Source organism: Lactuca sativa, chromosome 4 (genome assembly GCF_002870075.4).
Source record: "Lactuca sativa cultivar Salinas chromosome 4, Lsat_Salinas_v11, whole genome shotgun sequence".
Classification (NCBI taxonomy): domain Eukaryota; kingdom Viridiplantae; phylum Streptophyta; class Magnoliopsida; order Asterales; family Asteraceae; genus Lactuca; species Lactuca sativa.
Window position 1 is genome coordinate 116,503,691 of NC_056626.2, and position 25,593 is coordinate 116,529,283.

Consider the following 25,593-nt stretch of genomic DNA (forward strand, 5'->3'; position numbering starts at 1 on the left):
TTATTAATTCTAATTAATTGCGAGGATGCAATGTAACAATTAATAAATCATAAGGGTGTAATATTCAAATTTATAAAACTCTATTATAAATAATACTAAAATATTTAAAATCACTATTTAAAAAATAAATATTCAAATTTAAAATATGATTAAATAATATTTATCCATAAATATTCAAATTTAAATAAACACATTTAAATAATATATATATCAATCATCAAACAAATATTCAAATTTAAATAAACACATTTAAATAATATTTATCAATTATTTTCCAGATTTAAACAATTTAAATTGGGTATTTATCCATATTTAATAAGCCTTCATATTTGAAAAATGGCAAAAATCCGAAAACCCTAATCCAGCCGAGCTCACGTCGTGAGCTCATAGCTCTCACGTCGTGAGTTGCGATTAGGGTTTTAACCATTACGTATTTTTCAATTAATCTTCTATCATTCAATTTCAAACAAGTTTTTACAGAAAACATGGATCTAGGGTGAAAGTAACCATGAACCAATGGCTCTGATACCACTGTTGGGTTTTCTACGCATCAAATACACTCTAAAACTAGGCAGCGGAAAAATCGAAACAACGATATACCTAAGTGTACATGCATCCTATGGATCTATGGCTTCATGCTAATTATATCAACCCTAGAAAACATAAGTAAGAAAACATACCTCTTATGTAGCCCTTGATCTCCATGGTTGAGATCTTGAACCTCCATGAAGTTGCTTAGATGAAAGGACCCAAACCAGAATCACTCTAATGGTATCACACCCAATGACACCAAAGAGTGGAATAAAAATAACTAGGAGAAGGGTCAATTTCACAAACCCAAAACGGTTAGAAATCGTCCCTAAGAGGGGGAGGAAGAAGGGTTGGTGAATACTCAAGCTAAGGTACAAGGAGGAATGAAATCCCTAAGGCCCTATTTATAGCCTTGGATGTCTCCTAGGGTTTAGTACTCCTTCCCATGTGGGATGGAGTACCAACCACGAAATTTCACTCCTTTCCCATATGGGATGGAGTGATTTTCATCCAACCCTAATTCCATAAGGTTTTGGAACATTCCTGATTAACCAACTATCAATTAATGAACATTCAACCCTTTAATTAATTAAACTATTAATTAATTCCCAATATATATTTCCAATTAGTTTCTAATTAATTATTAACCATAATAATTAATAAACCAATTTCTCCTTTATTTATTTTACTCAATTTGGGTCTTGAGGGCAACCTAAAAGGACCTTGCTATTATTAGAAATATGACCAATAGTTAATGACCTTGGACACTATTCCAACACGAATATGAGGAAGTTTGGAAGGTTATTAAAAATAATTAGTATTTCCTATAGACTGCTCTATTTTCCGTTAAAAATAACCGATGGACTTGTTTTTTATTTGAATGCTTTGTTTGTAGTAATGTTATAAGTTTAATGTTTCATGTAATGGTTGTAAGTTTCAGTAATGTATTGTAATGTATCGTGAAAACTAATGCAATGAGTATTTATTAATTAATATTAAACATAGGAGGTGCATCCAATACATATGTAATACATGAAAATAACCTAGTACTCACCTAATAAATTGATTTAGATATTAAATAAACGAGATATATTTCAAAATATTCCAACGGGCTTCAAACTGGAATTCCAACCCATCACTTAATGACTTGTACTTCTCATTAGCAACTTCCAAGATGACCTCATCGGTAGCATTTAAACGGGTGTCATCAATTTTGGTATAAAGATCGTTGAATAATAGAACTTCAGTTTTCATTTCATACCATCTTGCTAAGATGTCCAGTTCGTCACGATCGTTTGTTGTAGTCATTCGGTTTTCAGCGTTGAAGATATTGGTTAAACGAGTCCAAAACATAGGATCGTTCAACTTACTGGTCTCGTACACATGAATATATGCACGTGTAAGAACCAAGAACTCCTCATTGCTCCATGGTATAGACCTCATTTTTAGTGAAACAAAGAGAGTAAAATTTAAAAAATAATATATGAATAACTGTAAGATCATTTTGTAAACTGTTTTTTTAACTTAATGTCAATTTATAGTATTTTATACACAATAACACAGTCCAATCTTCTAATTTGTCTGCAATTCATAGTCCAACTTAACTAAAGAACGCAGTGTACTAACTGAGAACACAACAGATCACTGTTCAAGTTGACAAGTCATTATATCGAATGACAACACAATACACTGCTACTTGAGTTGACAAGCCATTACACCGGGAAAATAAGGAGTCGCTATAAATCGTTGTTCATATCCATTTTAATTGTATCACATTACTTTTCCCCTTGCAATTATGGACTCACCTGTACCACATAGATGGACCAATGAAGAGGAGGTCGCTTTGGTTCAAGCTTGGATCGTAACTATAGAGGAGGATTTTCCACCAAGTTCGCACTGGATCATTTTGGTCTCGTGACTGTCATTTGTTTCACCATCAAATGGGGCGTACTCAATATCGAAGAAGAAGAGATGTCAAAGCAAAGTTTATGGATTTGAAAAGAAAGGTCAAGCATTTTCAACGTATTTATAACGAGCTGGATAATGAACATGCGAATATGGATGAAGACATTCTCATATAGGTGGCTTTGGAACTATACCGTTTCGAATATGATGGTAGAGAGTTTACCCACGGAAATGCATGGAATCTTTTAAATAATGTCCCTCACTTTTAATATGCATGTTGGTTAAGTTAATTGTTTTTCATTAGTTAAGTTGCTTGTTGTTGTACGTGTGTTTTGTGACTAGTTAATAAATCTACCTTACTTTTAATGTATGTTGTTTCCTCAATCGCAATTAAAATTGAATTAAGATAACAGGTACATAAATTAGTAATTCATAATACGACATAAAATGCAAACGGGGTACATCAATTAAGATAACAGGTACATAAATAATTAATACATAATAGGACATAAAATGCAAACGAGGTACATGAATAACTACTTCTTTTAGGGAGGTAACAAGACCACCCTTTCATTTGGTATTTCCCAGTACACATGTGATGGTATAGAATTCACCAACTCAGATCCAAATGCAAGTCGATATACGAAAGAAATGAACTTATAATCAACCATTTCATGAATGGCTTCAGACGTACGGGTTCTTAGAGATGCTATAGCGTGGCCCAATGTTCTAAAAGGTGCGCCATGGCGTGAGGCGCGGCGTCGTCGTTACGAAAAGCTTCATAACGTTGCTGTTAGGCGTGGTGCGTGGCAAGGCATGATATGGCGTGCCATGACGCGTGTTTTTTTCGTTTGAGACACGTTTTTTTGCTCTTTCTTATACCTTTTCTAATTGGACATACAAGTATTGTGTTTTTTATTAACTTTCTGTTATTAGTTGTTGATATAACACTTCTAAAAACTAGGTATATTTGATATAAATGTATATTTATGCGGTAATATAATTATAAATTAATACAAAATCGCCGCCTTACATCACGCCTTGAAAAACGCCATGGCTCGCCATAACTCGTTAAGCTTGAGGCTTGGCCTTGCCGCCACGCCACGCCTCACGCCTTTTAGAACCTTGGCGTGGCTACATGGTATACCGCTTTTTTGCCATTTCCTACAACTACATACCCTACGTTCAAGTTGTACTTTTTTGGTGGCAAAATTGTCATCGACTTCAAATATATTCTCATACAAACGTCTTGCCATCCAATTATAAGACTTGTTGATATGTTTTTGAACCTTATTCTCAACATAAGGGGTCACCCCACCAGACAACCTCCCTGCAAAATTTGTTAATTTTAAAATAATAATACAAGAAAAAACTAAATTTAACAATCTCCCTTACCCGCCACTTCAACCCGTTCAACATACTTTGATTGTATCGACATATTGATTAAATCGATTATCGTTGTTATAGGAAACTCACGTGTGGACGTGGATATATTGCAACATTTCAGGGACATCAATCGATTTAACATTGTAACGTACTTTTGGGAAAAAGGCTTGTGTCCATTTTGAAATTGCTATATCGTCAAGCCAGAAAATTGGACTCCTAAGCATGGTGCAGAAAGGTGGTTTCCTACAAGCACTTTGCAACCTTTCCAGACACACGTAAAAATCATGAACACTATATGCATTGCATGACTTCCAAAACAACGTTTCGACTTCCGTATTATTATTTCCGACATAGTCACGTATTTTTCGAGCTATATCTTTTGGACAATATCCATGATACGAATCTGGGTAGACACTCTGAACAACAAAGTCTATTTTATCACATACGTTGCTTATGAAACCAACCTATGGATCCTCACCTAAACACTCTTTTAACTTCATCATGAACCATCTCCATGATTCTTCACACTCTAAGGTTCCCAAACCAATTGCTAAGACTAGGGGTTCATGGTTTCCATCCAAAGCCACTGCGAAGTACATTGTTGTCAGATAGCTCCCAAGAAGGGGTAAATAACCCACATATAATAACGGTATCATGCACCTAAGGAAGGTACGAATCTGCATAAAAAACAAACATGAATTAGTGATAAGTAAAGAGTAAACGAGATACATTACCAAGAAATATTAATTAACTCAATAAAAAAAATATGTTATACCATGCAACCTAAAGCCACAAAACAGAATTGAAAGCGGTTGGTATCTGTTTTCTTGATGGCTGTGAAGGTATTAGGATTTGTTCTTTGTAGATTATGCAAGAATATTGGTAGCTGAGAAAAGTTTCTTTCGGTGTAAGTACTCATTCTGAACAGCAATGAAAGTGTTTTACAATAATCACACAAATACAATTATACTTATATACAAATTGGTGTTTCTCAAAGGTTCATACTTCATAGTTCAAGTTTTTTAATTCATAGTCAAACCAGTTCATTTCATAGTCAAGCATCACTGACCGACAAGACAAGACAATGTACTTGTATGCAGTTCATAGTTCAACTTTTTTAATTCATAGTCAAACTAGTTCATTTCATAGTCAAACATCATTGACTGACAAGACAAGACAATGTACTTGTATGCAGTTCATAGTTCAACTTTTTAAATTCATAGTCAAACCAGTTCATTTCATAGTCAAACATACTTGTCTGTAATAAAATTTCTTCTATAAATGGGTGTAAAGTAACTCCATGAAATTTATCTGTGAAAGTAATTCATATTTGATAGAATAAAAAAGGCGAATGACATACTGTAATTGCGGAGGTGAACGTATCATTAGGATTTCGGGTACAGCTAAAAACCCAGGAAGATTATTTTACGTTTGCCCATATATGGTATCATGTTCTTAACTTCATTCATATTTACACCCTCATCATTATATGGCAACAATTCTTATTGTCAACGTTTAAATTTATAGGGACCAAAATGCGGGTTTATCAGTTGGGTTGACGAAGAGAAGGACCAATCATCTATGGTAATAGCTAAAATAGCTAACTGTAATAAGCACTTTCAATCAGAAAATAAGAAGTTAAAGATAGCCTTGGTTTGTAGTTGGGTGTTGCTTTTGGTAATTATTGTTTACAAGTTGTAAGCTTTTTAATATTGTTTTGATAGTTTTGAAGTTGTTACGTCAATAAATTGTTGTATTTATTGTTATGTTTAGAGCAGTGTACTTGTTACTTTAAAACAAATGGCGGCGGCGTTGTTATGTTGTAAGTATTGAAGTTATTAGTAGGTCATTAAATCCAACATTCAATTACATATAGAAATATATAATCCAACTACATAGGACCAAGACTCAACCCCCAAATAATTTTTGTCATCCGTTGGCGAAGCTCTAAAGCTGCGTTCCTTGGGTCAATAAGTTCACGTATTGGTTGGCCTGAAACTAATTGTTCCATAAACATACAAACAAAAACACCGCAATCTCCCAAATGAGTACTTTGTTGGGGAACATTTGTTTCAAAAATGAATTGCATATTCAGTGGAATCCTTGGGATGTTCCTCTGGGCCCAATAGTCAATCTTGTCTAAATAATCTGCCACCCGAGCTTTAAATTTGGTAAAGGTTCCATCATAGTTGAAATTTTCATAAGCCCCTCTACCGAGACTGCCATAAATATGGACTTCCATTGACACCAATCGTAGTTGACCAAATAACCAGTGATTAGGGGATGAATGAATCGGCAATAAGACATGTATAAGGATCAAAAAATAAAATTATGTTTACATATCAGAATACAAAAACATAACGACAATAGCGAAAATATTTTCAAAATAAACAATTCAGTTTACCGTATCGACATCCCACCAAGCAACCATGAAGTTGGGTACGTAGCAATACCAGCCATAAACGCCCTCCAATCGTGCCCTTCCTCCAGAGCATGACTAAAAAAAAAATTTGGAGGCATTATTGTATGTCGGTTTCTATCAAAACGTCTCTCCATCAGTAGTCTATACCAAATTGTGATATGCTGCACAGAATTATGATACTTTTGTTATTAACTGAAAAACAAAATACTTTTAAATTAATAAATTAACAATTATTTTACCGCTGACTCCAACCATCCGTCGTGTGTATGCCCAAACAAGGCGCTCCAAAAATATCTAACTCCAAATTAAACAAACGATATTGGACATCATATGAATGAAATAAATAATTTTGGATCACAACCTCACCGCCTGCTACGTAAGGTTGCAGGCGCAACACGGAGAAGTCGTGAACAACAACAAAAGTTTGAGGAGGAACGGGGCTTGTTGATTTGATATCAACCTTCTTTTTTGGTCTTCTTTTTTGCTTCGGTATTGTGTGCAACTAAAACAATATTTTGATGGATTAAACGAATACCTCGGTGTAAGGAGGGCACAAATACTTTGATGGATTTCGAGCCCTCAGTCGATCGGGTGTAACTTCTTTGTCATCAAAACCATAAGCATCATAATAATTTACATTTCTCGTAATTATTATTTCATCTTCCTCCGACACCTAAATTAATAAGCAATAATCTCTAATTAAAAAATGTTTCAATCTACTAAAAAAAATTAAAATAAATGTAAGTATAACAACCTCATTAGCTTCATTATAATCATTTACATCAAACACATCATCATCAAATTTGTTTCTACTACAACCCGCATTGTCATTCCTCTCCTCCAACCCCTACATTAAAAATAACACATTATAGTTATTAACGAAAGACACCTTAAAATTTAATTATTAAAATCGTAACTGTAATATATATAATAACCTTGTCGTCTTCAATATCACCAAAAATATTTTCATTTGTATTATTTTTATTCATCCCTTCATCATCTACAATCTACATTTTCAAATATAAAATATGAAAACAAATTTTCAAATATGTTAATAAATTTTTTAAAAAAATGTAGCGTGTAACTAACCGGTTCATCAAAATTTGTTTGGAATATTGCAGACTCATCAAAACTGATGTTATTCCATAGATCTTCATTATTCACTCCTTCAAGAAACACCCCTGTAGGTTCTCGATTCATAAACACCTGTTGCTCCAGTGCATGTAGCCGTGTCAACACCTCCTCTAAGCTGGGTTTCCCACTATGCCCACCTCTACCGTGAGAGCGACCACTAGACGACATACTAGACGAAGATTCGTCTTGTCTCCTAAAATGGTCTCATACTGGGGATGAAACTAATTTCCGTTCACCATATACATACTTTTGAAATGACATATAATAACAAGATGTCATCTCATCATCACTCGGTGACATTCTATTTCTTGGTGGTTGTCCCTCCTAAAAAATTGAACATATTAAAAATGCATATAAAAATATAATAATGAATTTTATTAAAAATAAAAAAAAATTATAAACTTGTGTCTTTGAAAAAATCTTGTTCACATCAACCAATTTCAATTTTTTTTGTGTCACTCCATCGTTTCATCCGAGGCATGTCTCTATTTTTTCTCAATACAAATCAACATGCACGAACAGTCGGAAGCATCTCATATATCCATATCTACAATTTTTACAATTAGAGTAATAAAAGTTAAAATTAAAATAACTAACATAACAATAAAATCATTTAAATATAAATAAATTTTTATACCCTAAATGGAGCCATAAATCCTGAGACAGAGTATTTTAAAGTTTGACGATGCTCATGCAGTGATAAATATTTATTTATTTTGTTCCACGTATCCTCAAGGTCCTCATAAGTAAAATCTCATAAGTAGCTACCCCAAGCAAAACTAACAAAACAAATAAATATTAGTTATAATATAAATTAACATTAATAATATGAAACTTTCAAAGTAAACAAAAAAAATATCTATTCCAGTCATCCAAATTCTCAGCAAAAAAAAAACAAAAAAAAAAAAAAAAAACAACCAATCTTGCGGCACCCGATCATTTATTTCTTTTCCCAAAAAACATTCACACAAAATATATATCAAACATACTCTAACTGCATCAACGTCGTCAACTTCTAAGAATGGTTGATTTAAAATAAAACTTTTCAGGTCACCGATTTTCACCGAACTATTTGTATAGTTCGGAAATAGTCGTTCACGCAATAAACATCTTTTTTTACAACTAACTATTTTTTCTGACACTTTTTTCCCGATATTTAAACTTTAAGTTTACTAATAAATAATATTAAAACTATCAAATACAACAAAAATACCCAATCACAAACAATATAATTTCATTTTTTTACACTAATTAATACAATAAATAATAAAATAATAAATACATATACTAAATAAGTATTAATTAAAACATAAAAATAGTTAAAATCTAACAATATTTTCGGAATTATTGAAAAAATCGTCAATTTTCTTTAAGAAATCGTCATAGGGAATCGCCGAAAGAGAGAGTTTTCTATTTTGAAGAGTGAAAAATGAAGAAAAAAAAATGTTTTTATACTTTTTTTCCAGAAAAATTGCAGATGGACAGGAAAATCTAAGATGGACTATTCCATCTGCAAATGTACAAATATCTAAAACACAGTTGTGCTTTAGGCGCTTGTACATTTGCAGATGGAATGGGCCAAATCGCAGATGGGTCTTTTCCATCTGCGATTTTCGTGGTTATTTTTTCAATTTTCATTTTTTTTACTAAATTTGTAAAATAATTAGTGTATTTTGCTGATTTTGTAATTTTCTTTATTAGAATTTGACACAAGATTTGGAGTTTTTTAGGAATCAGAAGCGGTTACACCTAACACATCCCGAAATCAGTACCGGTACCCGCTTTTTAAAAATATCAAATTTGTCAATCATGCAAACGAATCACAAAACCAAGAATATACCATTCCCAAGTACATCAAATCTTCGACTAAAGAAAATTGTCCCAAGTACATCCACAATTGTTTATAGAGCTTAAAAGAGTTCACCATAAATATGTAGTTTTCAATTCTAACTAAATTGATAATTATATATCTTCTAAAAACCAAAGTCGGTAGCCCTCACTTTAGTTTTCAACCCCTTCAAGTTTTTAGCAATTTAATTTTCTATCCCTTTAATATCTTTTGCTAAATCCCTTCAAGTTTTTTATTTTTAATTTTCACCCCTTTAATATCTTTTACTTAAATTTTACCTTCTACTTTTCAAAATAACATTTTCATCCCTATAATTTATAAAATATCAATTTTACCCTCTTAACTTTAAAACAATTATAATATATCTTTCGTCTTTTTATTTTCTAAAATTTTATGTTTATCTCCGTAGTATATAAAGTTTGACTTTTTTCTATCCACTGACATTTTTTATTCTTCTACTTTGTAAAATTATATTTTCCACCTGACTATTTTTTTTTTTAAATATAGCATTTATACATCAACTTTGAAATTTCTAAAATGTCACTTTCAATATTTCTATTTTTTAAACTTTCGTGTTTATTCTTGTAATATATATAATCTGATTTTTTCTACAGTTACCACGCTTCAATTTTATAATGTTACTTTCACACCCTCAACTTTGAACTTTATCAAATTCGTTAATAAAAAAAAACTAATTTGTTACATTTTTATGTATATGTCAATATAAATTTGAGATGATCAATATTTCGGTGTAAATTTAGAACTTTCCTTCATTAATTAAAAGTAAATTACTTTATTTTATATGTATATGTTGGTATAAATTCAAAATTTTCTATGTTTTTATGTAATTTTTTTTCTACGTTTAAGTTCTTATTTTTAAATATGTTTTTCGTATACAAGTGAGATCACATATAATATAGTTTTTTATTATTTTAACTTTCATTCATTAACTAAAAAAAATAATATTACTTACTGTGGCCTATATTTTTTTTTCCTTTTTTTATTTTTTTATTATCTATTTCATTCACCCCTTAACTTTTTACCTACCTACATTTTCCACCCATATTTTGAAAAATAAAGTTTTCTCCTCCTTTACTTTTTTACAATATCGTTTATAAACTAAGATGTTTTAAAATATCATTTTCTTCTTCTTTAATTTTGACCATCTACTTTTTAAAATGTTATTTTTTACGCTTTAACTTTTAACCTTCGACAATGTTACTTTCATCTTTTATATTTTAAACTTCCGTGTCTGACTATATCTTAGAGTTGGTACCTCCTAAAACTACAATGTTTAAGATATCACTTTCATCCTCTTTTAAACCTTCTACAATGTTACTTTCACCCCTCTCCCCCCCCCCCCCCTTTCAATTTATAAAATATCAATTTTACCCTCTTAACTTTAAAACAATTATAATATATCTTTCGTCTTTTTATTTTCTAAAATTTTATGTTTATCTCCGTAGTATATAAAGTTTGACTTTTTTCTATCCACTGACATTTTTTATTCTTCTACTTTGTAAAATTATATTTTCCACCTGACTATTTTTTTTTTAAATATAGCTTTTATACATCAACTTTGAAATTTCTAAAATGTCACTTTCAATATTTCTATTTTTTAAACTTTCGTGTTTATTCTTGTAATATATATAATCTGATTTTTTCTACAGTTACCACGCTTCAATTTTATAATGTTACTTTCACACCCTCAACTTTGAACTTTATCAAATTCGTTAATAAAAAAAAACTAATTTGTTACATTTTTATGTATATGTCAATATAAATTTGAGATGATCAATATTTCGGTGTAAATTTAGAACTTTCCTTCATTAATTAAAAGTAAATTACTTTATTTTATATGTATATGTTGGTATAAATTCAAAATTTTCTATGTTTTTATGTAATTTTTTTTCTACGTTTAAGTTCTTATTTTTAAATATGTTTTTCGTATACAAGTGAGATCACATATAATATAGTTTTTTATTATTTTAACTTTCATTCATTAACTAAAAAAAATAATATTACTTACTGTGGCCTATATTTTTTTTTTCCTTTTTTTATTTTTTTATTATCTATTTCATTCACCCCTTAACTTTTTACCTACCTACATTTTCCACCCATATTTTGAAAAATAAAGTTTTCTCCTCCTTTACTTTTTTACAATATCGTTTATAAACTAAGATGTTTTAAAATATCATTTTCTTCTTCTTTAATTTTGACCATCTACTTTTTAAAATGTTATTTTTTACGCTTTAACTTTTAACCTTCGACAATGTTACTTTCATCTTTTATATTTTAAACTTCCGTGTCTGACTATATCTTAGAGTTGGTACCTCCTAAAACTACAATGTTTAAGATATCACTTTCATCCTCTTTTAAACCTTCTACAATGTTACTTTCACCCCTCTCCCCCCCCCCCCCCCCCCCCCCCTCTTTCATTTTTCAAATTTCGTGTTTAACTACATCCTAGAATTATAGCTAATCATTATACGTTGGTACTTCCTGAAACTGCAACTAAATTTTTGAATGTATGAATGTACATAACTTTTCCGGTCTAATATGGTGTATGTAATATAGACATATATTCTCAAAGGAAATGAAAACAGAAACAACTTTTTCATTTGTTTTCAACATTTTTGAATGTTTGGTTGTACATAATTTTTCATACATAATATAGTGTTTTGACTATTTGTAGTGTCGGAAGACACATATACTAAAAAAAAATGAAAATATAAACAACTTTTTGCGTATACTTACAAAAAATAACAACTTTCTACTACTACTTAAATCCATCGTCGCCGCTGCAACGCGCGCAGGTAAAATACTAGTTATTCCTAAATATGATTGTCCTAATTTTCTCAATTACATGTTCTAGGTTCTGTTTCTATAAGATGCAACGTGGCTTGTCATAATAATCAAGTGAATTAATATTAAATTACTAATGCGTCATATGCACTACATGAAGTTACTTAAACCGTAAAGAACCTTAAAATTGACAATTTGTTGGTTTAATTGCCTTGAGACAAAAGTTAACAATTATAAATTTACTAAAGATATAATCGTACATCGTAATTCGTTCTTGAGACACAACATAATAAAAAACAATATATCACACATATTTTAACAGAATCAAAATCAAACATCAAATTTAGAATTACAGCTTGAGAGTGGGATGAAGAACAAGTCGTTAAAGCCACAACACCGGATAAAGAAGTGTTATCGGCTGAAGAAACGTTGTCGAAGGAGGATGAAGTGTTGCCCGCTATAGAAGCAGCACCATGGGTTGTGGGTCATGCGTGTTTGGAATACCTAGAAATTAAGTGGAGGGTATATTTATCCATAAACTTTTTTTTTTTTTTTTTTTTTTTTTTTTTCTGTTGATGGATTAAAAAGTGTAGTGGATAAATCCGCACCCCAAAAATAATGGTGAAGCCGCGTATACAGTAATAATAACCCAATGGACCAAGGGGAACTAACCCCATATTTCACACTACCTACTAAAAAAACACACGCATGCAGGATAAACTCTCCACAAGGCCAGATGAGCCCAATATATACTTCTAATTGGAATATTGGCTTATTAAATTAAATCCGCCATTCTAAAGATCAAACTGTTTCTGGAAGCAATTAAAGTTAGTAAGTGGGAGAAGTTTAGGCATTAAAAAGAGAGAGTGTGAGGAGATGTTGGAGCGAATTCATCTCGTTAGTGGCAAGGTCGTTATGCCCCCCAACCTCATCAACCCTTGCAACTATATGCTCCACTGATGCAATCTGTAAAATTCAAACATCCATGCTACTCTTTTATAATAGTTTCACTTCAAAGTTCAAATGATATGTTTATACAGAAAAACATTTTGACATACTAACGTACACACTTCCAACACAAGAGACATGGACTTTGGGCAATCGTTCTTTCAAAAACTAGCATACATGAAGATTAACAGGGAAATGAGATAAAAAGAATATACAAACGAGAAAGATTTATGTAACAATTTTGGCTATAGTTAAAAGATTTTAAATGATATTAGGCATCATGGTAAACAAATAAATAATTAATTTCTCCCCTTTAATGGTAAAAAAAATAAAAAAAACTTAACAGGTTAGGGTTTTTGTGTCCAGACGCATTTGAGATTTATATACAAGTATAGGAAGTTAGAAATTTACAATTACAAATTGTTGCAATTTCCAAGGGAAACCGAGTTAGAGACTTACCTGCTTCGCTGTTTCTTCCTTATCTTTGCTTAACTTCCTTTCCTGCTCAACAAACATAGATTCGGGGTTTTGTGATTCCGAAGAGGATGGATGGATGGATGGATGGATATGCATATGATCTTCGTATGAGTTGTGACATTCAATTATATATGAACCTAGCTATGTGACGGATATTTGAATTTCTCTTTGAAAAAATCGATGTTGAAGCTTACCTCTTCTTGGAGAGTGGATATGTAGTCCATCTTTAGCTGTGTCTGCGTCAACCATTAATACACGTACATAGTTTAAGCTAGAGTTGATGGAAAAAACTTTCTTTGAAATCAGAACTTCACATTAATTAAAAGTACACGAGTCACAACTTTAAAATAACATCAAAGAGAATCACAATATAGACTAAAACATGGAACGTATTAAAAAAGTTAACAATCTAGCTAGGAAAGTGAAGATGAATCACCTTTCTTGACCGTGTTTGCACAAGAGCATCATGAAGTTCTTCTTCTAGTTGTGTCATGTCAGTCAGAGAGAGCTCCTCGGTATTATTCTCTTCAACAAGTCTGTGCAAAAAGTTGGCATTATTCCTTAATCCATAATGTGAAACTAATTCCCATATTCAGTATATCATTATAATCTCAATTTCCATTAGTTGTTGACATTGTTTCACGTGTGTGTCTGTGTGTGGAGAATAATGTTTATTTTACCTGTCTACCTCCTGTAGAAGCTCTTTACAAGTTCTAAATTTTGTGCACTGCAATGGAAGTTCCTGTAGGAGTGCATCTTAAGATTGTTAAGTCACTAATTCAATGTAATCATTTGTAGCGAGTATATATATATATATATATATATATATATATATATATATATATATATATATATATATATATATATATATATATATATATATATATATATATATATATATATGGGAGGGTTCAATTGAGAAAAAAAAAGGTTGAGAATGGGGGAATCATCCTCAGTCAATCATTTATTTTTGCCGCAAAAGCCTCCAACGTACCGGCGGAAATAGAAAACGAATGCACATGTGTTTTCCAACATAACATATTTCCTTAAACTATGCTAATCATTACCTTAATATATACAAAAACATAGTTTTTTTTAATTTTTATAAGCTATTTTTATCAAAAAATGATTTTAAATATACCAAAATTTATGATTTTTTTATTCTCTACAAATAGACATCCATATTGATATAGTTTTAAGATAAAATAAAAATATTTTTTTTTTATATTTTCAGCTATCGTTATTCATAAATGAATAAAAATGTATTAGTTTTATTACAGTACATTCGTTATTCACTTATCAATAAAAAGTATGATTTTTTTTTTACAATTTAAGTATCATTCATATATGAATATAACATATAATAAACATAATATATTCATATTTTAATATTTGACGATGAATTCACTTGTGAATATTAACATAGTATATTCACTTGTGAATATTAGATGGTATATTCACTTATGAGTATTAAATGATACTTCATATGTGAATATTACATAGTATTAAATGGTATATCACATGGGAATATTACAGAGTATATTCACTTGTGAATATTAGATGATATATTCACTTATGAATATTACACAGTATATTCACATATGAATATTACAAGGTATATTCACTTATGAATATTGAAGGTATTTTGACAAATATATATAACTTTTATATGTTATTCACATATGAATAACATACAGACTTGCATATTTGTTTTATGTTTTTAATAATCATATACTGATTCAGGTGAGAAAACATATTCATATGTGAATATAACGTGATAATTTAGTTTATGCATTTCATCAAACAGTTGGAGTGCAAACAAGTTAACTATTTTAAAAATGTTAAAAACATCAAGTTATAAATTCCAAATCATCATATACTTCCAATTTCGACTTCAGATGCGACATCCTATCTCTGATCGATTTCTCAATTTGATTTTGATTTCCGAAAATCCGATTGGGAACCTGTGAGTATCGATTCCAAGTCCCTCAATGTCGACTGTGACTGCGAGTCCAGAACTCCGATTCAATTTCATGAACAGCGAAGAAATTCCGGTTTAGTTGAAGAAATCTGGATGATTATTGAAGGTTGGAGGAAAAATTTTGATGATGAACGAACAGTTATCGAATTCTCTATAGTTGTGTATTTGAGATTGAAGGTTATTACGATATTTACAAGTTTGCCACCGTGTCTTTTATGTTTAGATTAAATGAGTGGCTGAGAATGATTCCCCCATTCTCAACCTTTTTTATTTTCTCAATTGAACCCACCTATATATATATATATATATATATATATATATATATATATATATATATATATATATGCTGTTAATTAATTAAACACAATGAAGGCGTTGTAGCTCATTTAGAAGCTTACTAAATCTTGGTCATCTCCTTCGATGGTCCCACTTTCTGGTTCAAGGCGACTCTTCTCATACGTAGCAAGAAGATGTGCCATACTGGAGGAGCATGCATATATAGTTAGAGAACATTTAAACGAGTAATTAACAACTTGGATGATCAGATCATATATATAACTTTGAACAGAAGGCAACCATTTCAGAAATATGATATATTAAATTTTAATAATTTCAAAATCCAAAAAGGACACCATGCTTCTAGTATATTACTTTTACCCATTTTCCATTACTAGCTATGTGATCAATCATGTAACTTATTTGCTTATACTGAACCAAGAAAGAGATGCAACAAACCAATTTCATAGGACCTAATATCTTTTTATTTTTATTTTTAATTGTGATGATATAAAACAAAGAACAAATTAGACGAATGGTCCTTAAGGTTTTGTTTTTTTTTTCCCTAAAGTAGTTTCTGCTAACGTTGTCATATGATTATATCAAAGAGAGATTACAAGGGTTCTCAGAGAAAAGCATTAAGACTACAAGGAATAAAGCAGATATAAATACTAGCTAGACAGAAACCCTAATGGGCTAAAGACAAAAAAAGCCCATAAACAAGCGGGCTAATAATATAGACTAACATCCCCCTCAAACTCATAATGTCGCAGCAATATGCATTGAGAGTTTGTCACATAAGAACCGAAACTGAGAAGCCGATAAAGCCTTCGTAAAAATATCCGCAAGCTGCAAAGTTGATGAAACAAATGGAAGCGAAATGGTCCCAAGCTGCAGATGATGACGAGTAAAATGACAATCAATCTCAATGCGCTTCGTCCGCTCATGAAAAACAGAATTCTTCGTAATTTTGTATCGCACTTTTATTATCACAATTCAAGGGAGTAGCTAAAGAAATGTAAACTCCCATATCCGCAAGCAGCCACCGTAACCAGATAATCTCGCATGTAGTTACATCCATAGCACGATATTCAGCCTCCGTGGAAGATCTAGAGACAACATCATGTTTCTTTCTCTTCCATGAAATAAGAGACTCTCCAAGAAATACACAAAATCCAGTGGTAGACTTACGATCATGACGATCACCATCTCAATCAGCATCACTATAGGCACGTAACTCAAGAGAAGACGTCGAGGGAAACAAGAGAGTCTGAAATTGAGTGCCACGAAGATATCTCAGAATACGAAGAACAACTCCCCGATGAACAGAGGTAGGTGCAGTAACAAACTGACTGACAATATGAACAGCATGAGCAATATCTGGACGAGTGACTGTGAGATAAACCAAACTTCCCACCACAGTATGATAAAGATTCGGATCAGACAAAGGAACACCATCAGTAGGAGAGTATCGAGCATTGGTTTCAAGAGGGGTATCAACAGTCCGATTGTCAGAAAGTCTCGCCCGTGTAAACAAGTCAGATATATATTTAGTCTGGGAAAGAAGGTACCCTTTCTTAGACAGAGCGACCTCAATACCCAAGAAATAATGCAGCAAGCCCAAATCCTTCATAGCAAATCGACGAGCTAGATCATGCTTTAAAGACTCAATACCACCATGATCATCACCTGTAATAATCATGTCATCCACATATAAGGACAGAAGAATCTGTCCTGCACTTGAGCATCTAACAAACAGAGCAGAATCGTGATTACTCTGGACAAATCCAAGAGAGGCAATCACTGTGGAGAATTTCTCAAACCAAGCACGAAGGGCTTGCTTGAGCCCATACTAAGCTTTGCGAAGCCGACAAACCTCGCCCGATCGGTGTTGAATTCCTAGAGGAGGGGTCATATAAACCTCTTCATGAAGGTCACCATTCAAAAAGGCATTTTGACATCCATTTGAAAGATCTTCCACTGTCGAACGGATGCAACTACACTCATAGTACGAACTGTCGTCATCTTTGCAACTGGGGCAAATGTCTCCTCGTAGTCAAAACCATATCGTTGGGAATACCCTTTTGCTACAAGTCTAGCCTTATATCGTTCAACAGAGCCATCAGCTTTTGTTTTTATCTTGTAAACCCAACGACAACCTATCGTATGTTTCCCAGGAGGAAGAGAAACCAAATCCCATGTATGAGTCTAATGAAGAGCAGTGAGTTCTTCAGCCATAGCATTCTGCCAAAGAGGATCTGAAACAGCTTCTCTATATGATTCAGGTTCAGACATATGATGGATGCTTGCTATAAATGAAGCAAACGGTCCTGAATATGTAGAGTAAGAAAAATCTGGTAGTTTGGTGAACTTGACAGGACGAGAAGATCTCCTGAGGGGTGGTGGTGGAGGAAGATCCTCAACTTTAATAATCGGAGGATCAGGCTCAGGAACAGGTGGAGTCGAGGCACCCTCTGAAGAAATGGGTGTGTCATGTGCTGAGGGATCATGTGGCATAGATGAGTCTTGAGCCTCTATATCTTCATTCAAAGGATCAATACGCAGAAGGTCAGACTTTGTTACATTGTGGGCTGTAGCAGGAATCAAGTAGAAAGGAATATGTTCCAAAAAGTTAACGTGCCGAGAAATATATAACTTCTGACTCACAGGATCATAGCAACGGTATCCTTTCTGACCAATCCCATACCCCAAAAATACACAAATAACAGATTTTGGCCCCAGCTTGTTCCTTTCAACATGAGGACGAAGAACAAAACAAGTACATCCAAAAACTCGTAAGGAAGAGTAGTCTGGTGGATGACCATACAACTTCTCAAAAGGAGATATTCTTGAATTCAATGAAGTAGGGATACGATTAATCACATACACAGCAGTTAGGACTGCTTCTTCCCAAAAGGCACTAGGGACCTGCGCAGACAGGAGCAATGAGCGGGCAGTCTCAACAATATGACGATGTTTTCGTTCTACCACATCGTTTTGTTGAGGTGTGTCAGTACACAAAGACTGGTGTACGGTACCATCAGAAGCAAGTAACTGAGTGAAATCATTAGAGGTATATTCACCCCCTAAGTCACACCTGAAGCACTTAATCACAGCTGAATGTTGAGTTTTAACAAGAGCTCTAAAATTGTTGTAAATACCAAAGAAATCAGATCTGCGTTTCATAAGATAAACCCATGTATATCGAGTATAATCATCTATAAAAGATACATAATAGGTTGAACCACCCTTTGTGGATACTGGTGCAGGACCCCACACATCAGAATGAATAATATCAAAAGGAGCAGTAGAACAAGACATACTTTTATTGAAGGGTAAAGAAGAAAATTTTGCTAGTTTGCAACCACTACAATCAGAAATATCACAAGAGTTTAAATGACCCAAAACACCACTAGATGCTTAGAAATTCAACCGTGATACATACACATGTCCCAAACGAGAATGCCAAAGATAAAACTCAGACGACAAAGGACTCAAACGAAAAGAAGATAAATCAATGTTGGAAGCAGCAACAACAGATACCTTGAGGACCTCCAATACATATAGTTCCCCCACCCTACGGCTGATCCCAATCACCTTCTGGGTGTGTTGATCCTGTATAACACAGACAGAATCAGAAAAGAACACCCAGTTACCAGACTTGCATAACTGACTGACTGAGGCAAGGTTCAAAGTAAGTTTGGGAATGTAATAAACATCAGGAAGAGTTATATGAAAAACGGAGACAGACCTAACACCCTAAACTAGCATAGATGTATCACTAGCAGACTTAATAGAAATAGATGACACTTGCGACAAAGAAGTAAATGATGACAAATGAGGAGTCATATGATGGGTTGCACCAGAATCTAAAATCCACAAAGATGAGGGAATAACTAAAGTGTCAGATGAAGAAGGACCCGAATGAGACATAGATGCAGACATGGAAGTGGGATTAGAAGCCAAATATTGTCTAAAGATCTCAAACACCTTGGCATCCAATGCAGATGGTGGCATATGTCCAACAGATTCTGTGTCAACTAGTAGAACAGCAGCAGCAGCAAACTGTGGAGGACGAGGGGTCCATGGAGGAGTACCAGAGGAGGAGGAGTACCAGAGGAACATGACTGATACTTCTGTTTGACCAGACCTATTTTGTTGCCCTGACTGAGGTTAACCAGATTTACCCTTGTTGACTAACAATGGACACTGAGCTTTCCAATGATTCTTCTGTTGTAGAATGCACACTCATCATAAGCAACTCTTAAAGTTTGTCGAGATTGACTGGAGGAGACAGCAAGCACAGCAAGAGCGGGAGTAGGAGTAGAGGTTGCTTTAAACCCTTTATCTGCATGGGACATGATACGAGTCTCTTCTGCAATTAACTCATGGACAACTGAATCAGCTGAAGGAAGAGGAGAGCGATGAAGAATTGTTCCACGAAGACCTTCAAAATCAGAATGCAAGTCCATCAAGAACTGGACCAAGCGTTGTTCTTCTCTCCTAGCAATGTAAGGCTCAAAATCTTTTAACTCTTTAGATTCAATAAGAGCCAATTGGTCCCAGAGATCAGACATAGCAGCATAGAATTCTTGAATGCTTTGGTCATTCTGTTGAAGGGCACGAATATCATATTCCAATTGGTATTGTTTAGCAAAATTAGACTGAGTATACAGTCTCTCCAAGTGATTCCAAACTTCCTTTGTTGTATCATACTTAGCCAACTGTATACCAATGGACTAAGTAACAGAGTTATTGATCCAAGTAATAACCTTGGAGTTATCAGTCTCCCAGGCATCAAGCAACATATCATAATTCTCATTTTGAGGCAATGTGGGTTTGGCTTTAGTCCCAGTGACATATCCCCACATATTCTTCCCACGAAGGAAGTTCTTCATAACGTAACTCCAATACGTATAATTCTTTCCATCCAAATGAGTACTGATTGACTGAAGGGAATCATCATTTCCAGTCACGTTGATAGTGAATGAATAACCACGATGACAATATAATAATCTGAGAATAAAAGGAGTAACAAACCAGCGGAAGCAATAACTTGAATAACGAATCAACAGCAATTATGAACCAACAGCAACAATGAACCAACAGTAGCAACGAATCAACAGTAGCAACGAATCAACATATCAAAAAAACGAGTACCAATGATAATGAATGAAAACGGCATGCTACAGTAACCCTAGAAAGACTTCTAACAACGTATCAAACCTCTGGTCTGATACCATGATAATATTGTCATATGATTATATCAAAGAGAAATTACAAGGGTTCTCAGAGAAAAACATTAAGACTACAAGGAATAAAGCGAATATAAATACTAGCTAGACAGAAACCCTAATAGGCTAAAGACAAAAAAGAGCCCATAAACAAGCGGGCTAATAATATAGACTAACAGTCCCTGCAAAACTTTTTTCCCTCAGATGGTACCTACGGAGCAAACACTGCACACAAAAGGCCCCTGTGACTAACTTTGTTAACAGATTTTGTTATGCTTTGTTAAATGACAAAAATACCCATTTGTTTTATGCACATAGATGGTCATCTCTCTCTCTCTCTCCCTCTCTCTCTCTCTCTCTCTTCCACACAAAGCCCTAGTCTTGACTTGAAATAACCACCAGAGAACAAAAAACAAACATCGTTCAAGCTCACGGGTTTCTGCCACGGAGAAGACGAACCGCCGTCTCTCTCTCCTCCGCCATCTTCCCCAAATTGAAAGTCTTGTTCGGGTTCGACAACGCCAAAGTTCAGGTTCTAGTTTGTAGCGTATGTGGCTAGAGTAAAACTTCGATCCCTGTCTATGGCTCGAGTTTTCAGCGCCTCTGCCTCTATAAATCCCTGGTAGTGGTAATACAAAACTCTCAAATAAGATGGCTTCAGGGAGCAAGGGATGAAGCAATAAGTTGCAGGTTTCATGGGGTTTCTGCAAGGTGGTCCGACGAGTATTAATAGGGCAACGATGTGGATTGGAGGCAACAACCTTCTTCCATCTGCAACTAAAAACACACACTAAAACCACACACATCGTCCACATGATTACTAAAAGCGCTCACCTCCAAAAATCATAGTTAGGGTTTCAAAAACAATAACAACAAGAGGTGGTACGGTGGTGGTTTAGCAAATCATGAGGAGGGAAGCCGAAGGAAGGCTGTCATCGGCATCTTCTTTCTTTTTTCTGGTCAAATCGACAACAAACACGAATGGGGAAAGAAGATCCCATTAATCGTCGAGGAAAGCAGTGAGGGTCACCGATGGTACCGTTGATCGGAGTGGGAAGTGGAACAGGTGGCAGGAGAGAGGTTAGATCGAAGGCAACAAACAACCGTCTTCAATCTGATTAGTTTTTCCAGCGAGCAAAGGAAGAGAGAGAGAGAGAGAGAGAGAGAGAGAGAGAGAGGTGGGCTCCGTCTTTTTTTTTTTTAATTTCAAATTAACAAAATATTAAAAATGAATCAATAAATAAAAACAAAGGGAATTTTTGTCTTTTCACACACACTTAACAGAATCTATTAAGAAAGTTAGTCATAAGGATCATTTGTGTGCAAGGTTTGCTCCGTAGATACCATCTAAGAGAAAAAAAAAATTCGTAAGGACTACTTTAGGGGAAAAAAAACAAAACCTTAAGGACCATTCGTGTAATTTGTTCTAAAACAAAACACAAGGTTTGTCCAATTTTTTTGGGTAGTCTAAGTGTCTCGCAAAAACCCTAGGAAAGACTATAATACTAGACTTTATTTAAAAAAAAAAAAAAAAAAAACTTTTGTCTCCCGTTTTCTATTTATAGCATATATTCCATTTCCTTGTCATTATAATATAAATATTAAATTGGATGGAGGTTCGTGCATGAGTCAAAGTGGTGGTTCATTTGAAATCAAAATTCAACTACAATAGCATCGACAATACTATTCAAAAACTCAGAGCAATTACAATATAGTACGAGCTTTTAGGAGCAATTTAAAAAACTTAGGTGAAGGACTAAAGCTATAGTAGATTAGTAGGAGCTTTTATTTAGAAAGCATGACTTGCAAAGTCAGAAGTCTTATACAAGTGAATTTTTTTAAATGTTTTTCTTTTTCTCTTTCTCTTGATTTCTATGAATTTAAAATCATGAGGCACGTTAATATATTAAGTAAATGGGCTTCGTTACATTACATGAGCTTATTGGGTAGCTCTTTTAGTCAAATAAGCTTTGTCAATGCTAAACAATTAAGCTATTGTGGGGCTTTTTCAATTTACTTGTAAATTTACAAGGTTATTATATGGAGCTTTTTCATAATTCTAATAATGTTTAATTCAATTACAAAAACTTTTCAATAGGATACATTGGTAGAACCCGTAAATAAGCCTTTGTTACTATAGTGGAGATACTTCTAAGTTTTTAGTTTTGTAGGGCTGGTGCTTATTAATTTGGCATAAAAAACTTATTAGAAAAGTTTCCTATTTTGTATGCTCTTGTAATGAGATTATATATAGTTTAAGCTTTTTGGTTGCTTACTTGTCGTCTAGGTGGCAAAAGGAAATTGAGGAAGTTCGCATGATAGATACTCTTAAGTTCGGAGACAGGAAAAAATCTTATGGGTAGCACACCGGATTGTATCCACTTCTATAATGACTATGATTTTGCTGAAGTACTGAAAGTATGTAAAATCTTTACAAATTTACTTTTTTCACGTCCCAAATATATAAATAACCAAAATAGCGAGTAATACAATAAACAATTCAAGAACTGGTGTCATTACTATATCATGACAGAAATGGAAATGAGAAGGAAGGAAGCAAAGTTAAAAAGAAATGACAAAAACCCGAAGGAAAAACAAAAACCGAATCAACAGAATTTGGCCTATATATATATATATATATATATATATATATATATATATATATATATATATATATATATATATATATATATATATATATATATATATATATATATATATATATATATATATATATATATATATATATATATATATATATATATATATATACAGATTGTAACTAGAGGTGATGCGGATGTATAGATAAATAGGAGCGAGAGCACATATATACGAACAAATTTTCAAAATTCAGGCCGAAGAAAAACATAGAAACAGTGAAGATCACCTGTTACTAGCGCTGCTGCAGAATTGATAGAGTTTGCCGGGGGCGGAGAATACGATGAGGGCGACATCCGCATCGCAGAGCAAGGAAAGATGTCGTGCTTTCTTTATTAATCCCGTTCTCCGCTTCGAAAACGTCACTGACCTGCTACTCTTATTTTCGATCCGCTTAATTTCGAGCTTTCTCCGCCCCATTGATACTGATTATCTCTCCGGCCGACGACGAATCTTGTAGCTAGACCTAACACTATATCTCTCCGGTCTCTCTAGATATTTTTATATGTCCGATGCCCTAGATACGCCTTATTCTTGTAAATTTATTTATTTATTTATTTATTTTTTTTGAACGGCACCTGTAAATTGTTCTTGACGATCGTACGGCTTCTATTTTTAATAATCACGAGGATCGTACGGCTTATACTTTTAATAATACTCTTCTGTCGTTTAATGTCGGCAAGCCAATAAAAGGAAATAACATTAAGAGGGTGAAGGTCTTTGGTATTGTGGTAACATTTTAAGATGACAACTTATTTTTTTCTATTTAGCATCTAATCTAGGAGTGAGCATTTGGACCGAACCGGACTGGACCGGCTTTTGGACCGGACCGGATGAGTCATGTCCGTGTCCGTGTCTGGGTTCGGGTCCAGGTCCGGGTTTTCCGGTTCTTGGACCCGTTTGGACCGGTATAATTTTAGTTACATAGAGTACAAGTCGTTAAAATAAGTTTTTGAATTCGATAAAACTCGTTAAAACGAATATGTTATTGGGTTTGATACGATACAACTTATAAAAATGATTATGTTTTCGTTTCATGCATAACTAATCTACTTTGATGTTATAATATTATAACTTGCAAAATTATTTTTCCAAATAAAAGCAACTAACATATAAATCAATTTTACCAAGATCCCTTTTCATATGATTTATCTTACAAAGATACATAAAATTAAGAATTATAGTTTAAAATAATAGTTAAAAAGTTGAAATATTTTAGCTTTGATAGCTCAATTTTAAAGGATTGTAACTCACTGAATATAATACCAAAATCAACAAAATTATAGTCTAAATTTATCAACAAACTGTAAACTAAATGTTGGAAAAAACCATAGGTCAATCCGACTTCAAACAAATGAATTATGGTTGTTTAAAAAAAAATTCACAGATTACAAAATTTTTAAAATATTGCTGAAAAGCTGAAATTTTTCGACTTTGATAGCTCAACTTTGAAAGACTATAACTTATTGAATATAATATCAAATCAACAAAATTATAGTCTAAATTCATCTACAAACTGTAAATTAAACGTTGAAAAAAACCATGTGTCAATCCGACTTAAAACGAATCAGTTATGGTTGTTTAAAAAATTTCACAGATTACAAAATTTTAAAAATGTTGCTGAAAAGTTGAAAATTTTCAGATTTGATAGCTCAACTTTGAAAGATTGTAACTCATTGAATATAATACCAAAATCAACAAAATTATAGTCTAAATACATCTACAAACTGTAAATTAAATGTTGGAAAAAAACGTATGTCAATCTGACTTCAAACGAATGAGTTATGGTTGTTTAAAAATTTCACAGATTATAAATTTTTTTTAAAATCGGGTCCAACCGGTTTTAAACCCAGTAAAAACCGAATCGGATCGGGAAAAAAACCGGACCGATTTTGATGGATTCCTAGAACCGAGAAACGTCCTGGGGGTCCAAAAAAACGGTCCGGTCCACCGGTCCAAATGCTCACCCCTAACCTAATCTTAACAT

At 33.2% G+C, this 25,593-nt stretch overlaps 1 protein-coding gene across 2 annotated transcripts; it reads right to left on the bottom strand.

The window, feature by feature from the left end:
* Positions 1 to 12,782: 12,782 nt before the first annotated feature.
* Positions 12,783 to 24,147, bottom strand: LOC111899673 (MADS-box protein FLOWERING LOCUS C). Of its 2 annotated transcripts, XM_023895530.2 has the most exons (8): positions 23,836 to 24,147; positions 15,837 to 15,918; positions 14,138 to 14,199; positions 13,894 to 13,993; positions 13,652 to 13,693; positions 13,440 to 13,481; positions 13,091 to 13,148; positions 12,783 to 12,998 (listed from the first exon to the last, which is right to left on the bottom strand). In XM_023895530.2, exons 1-8 carry the CDS (start codon positions 24,024 to 24,026, stop codon positions 12,964 to 12,966), a joined length of 612 nt encoding a protein of 203 aa, XP_023751298.1. In that variant the 5' UTR covers positions 24,027 to 24,147; the 3' UTR covers positions 12,783 to 12,963. The 2 variants fall into 2 exon arrangements, with proteins under 2 accessions (XP_023751298.1, XP_023751297.1); XM_023895529.2 differs by lacking the exon at positions 13,091 to 13,148 and having other exon boundaries at positions 23,836 to 24,141.
* Between the last annotated feature and the right edge of the window lie 1,446 nt (positions 24,148 to 25,593).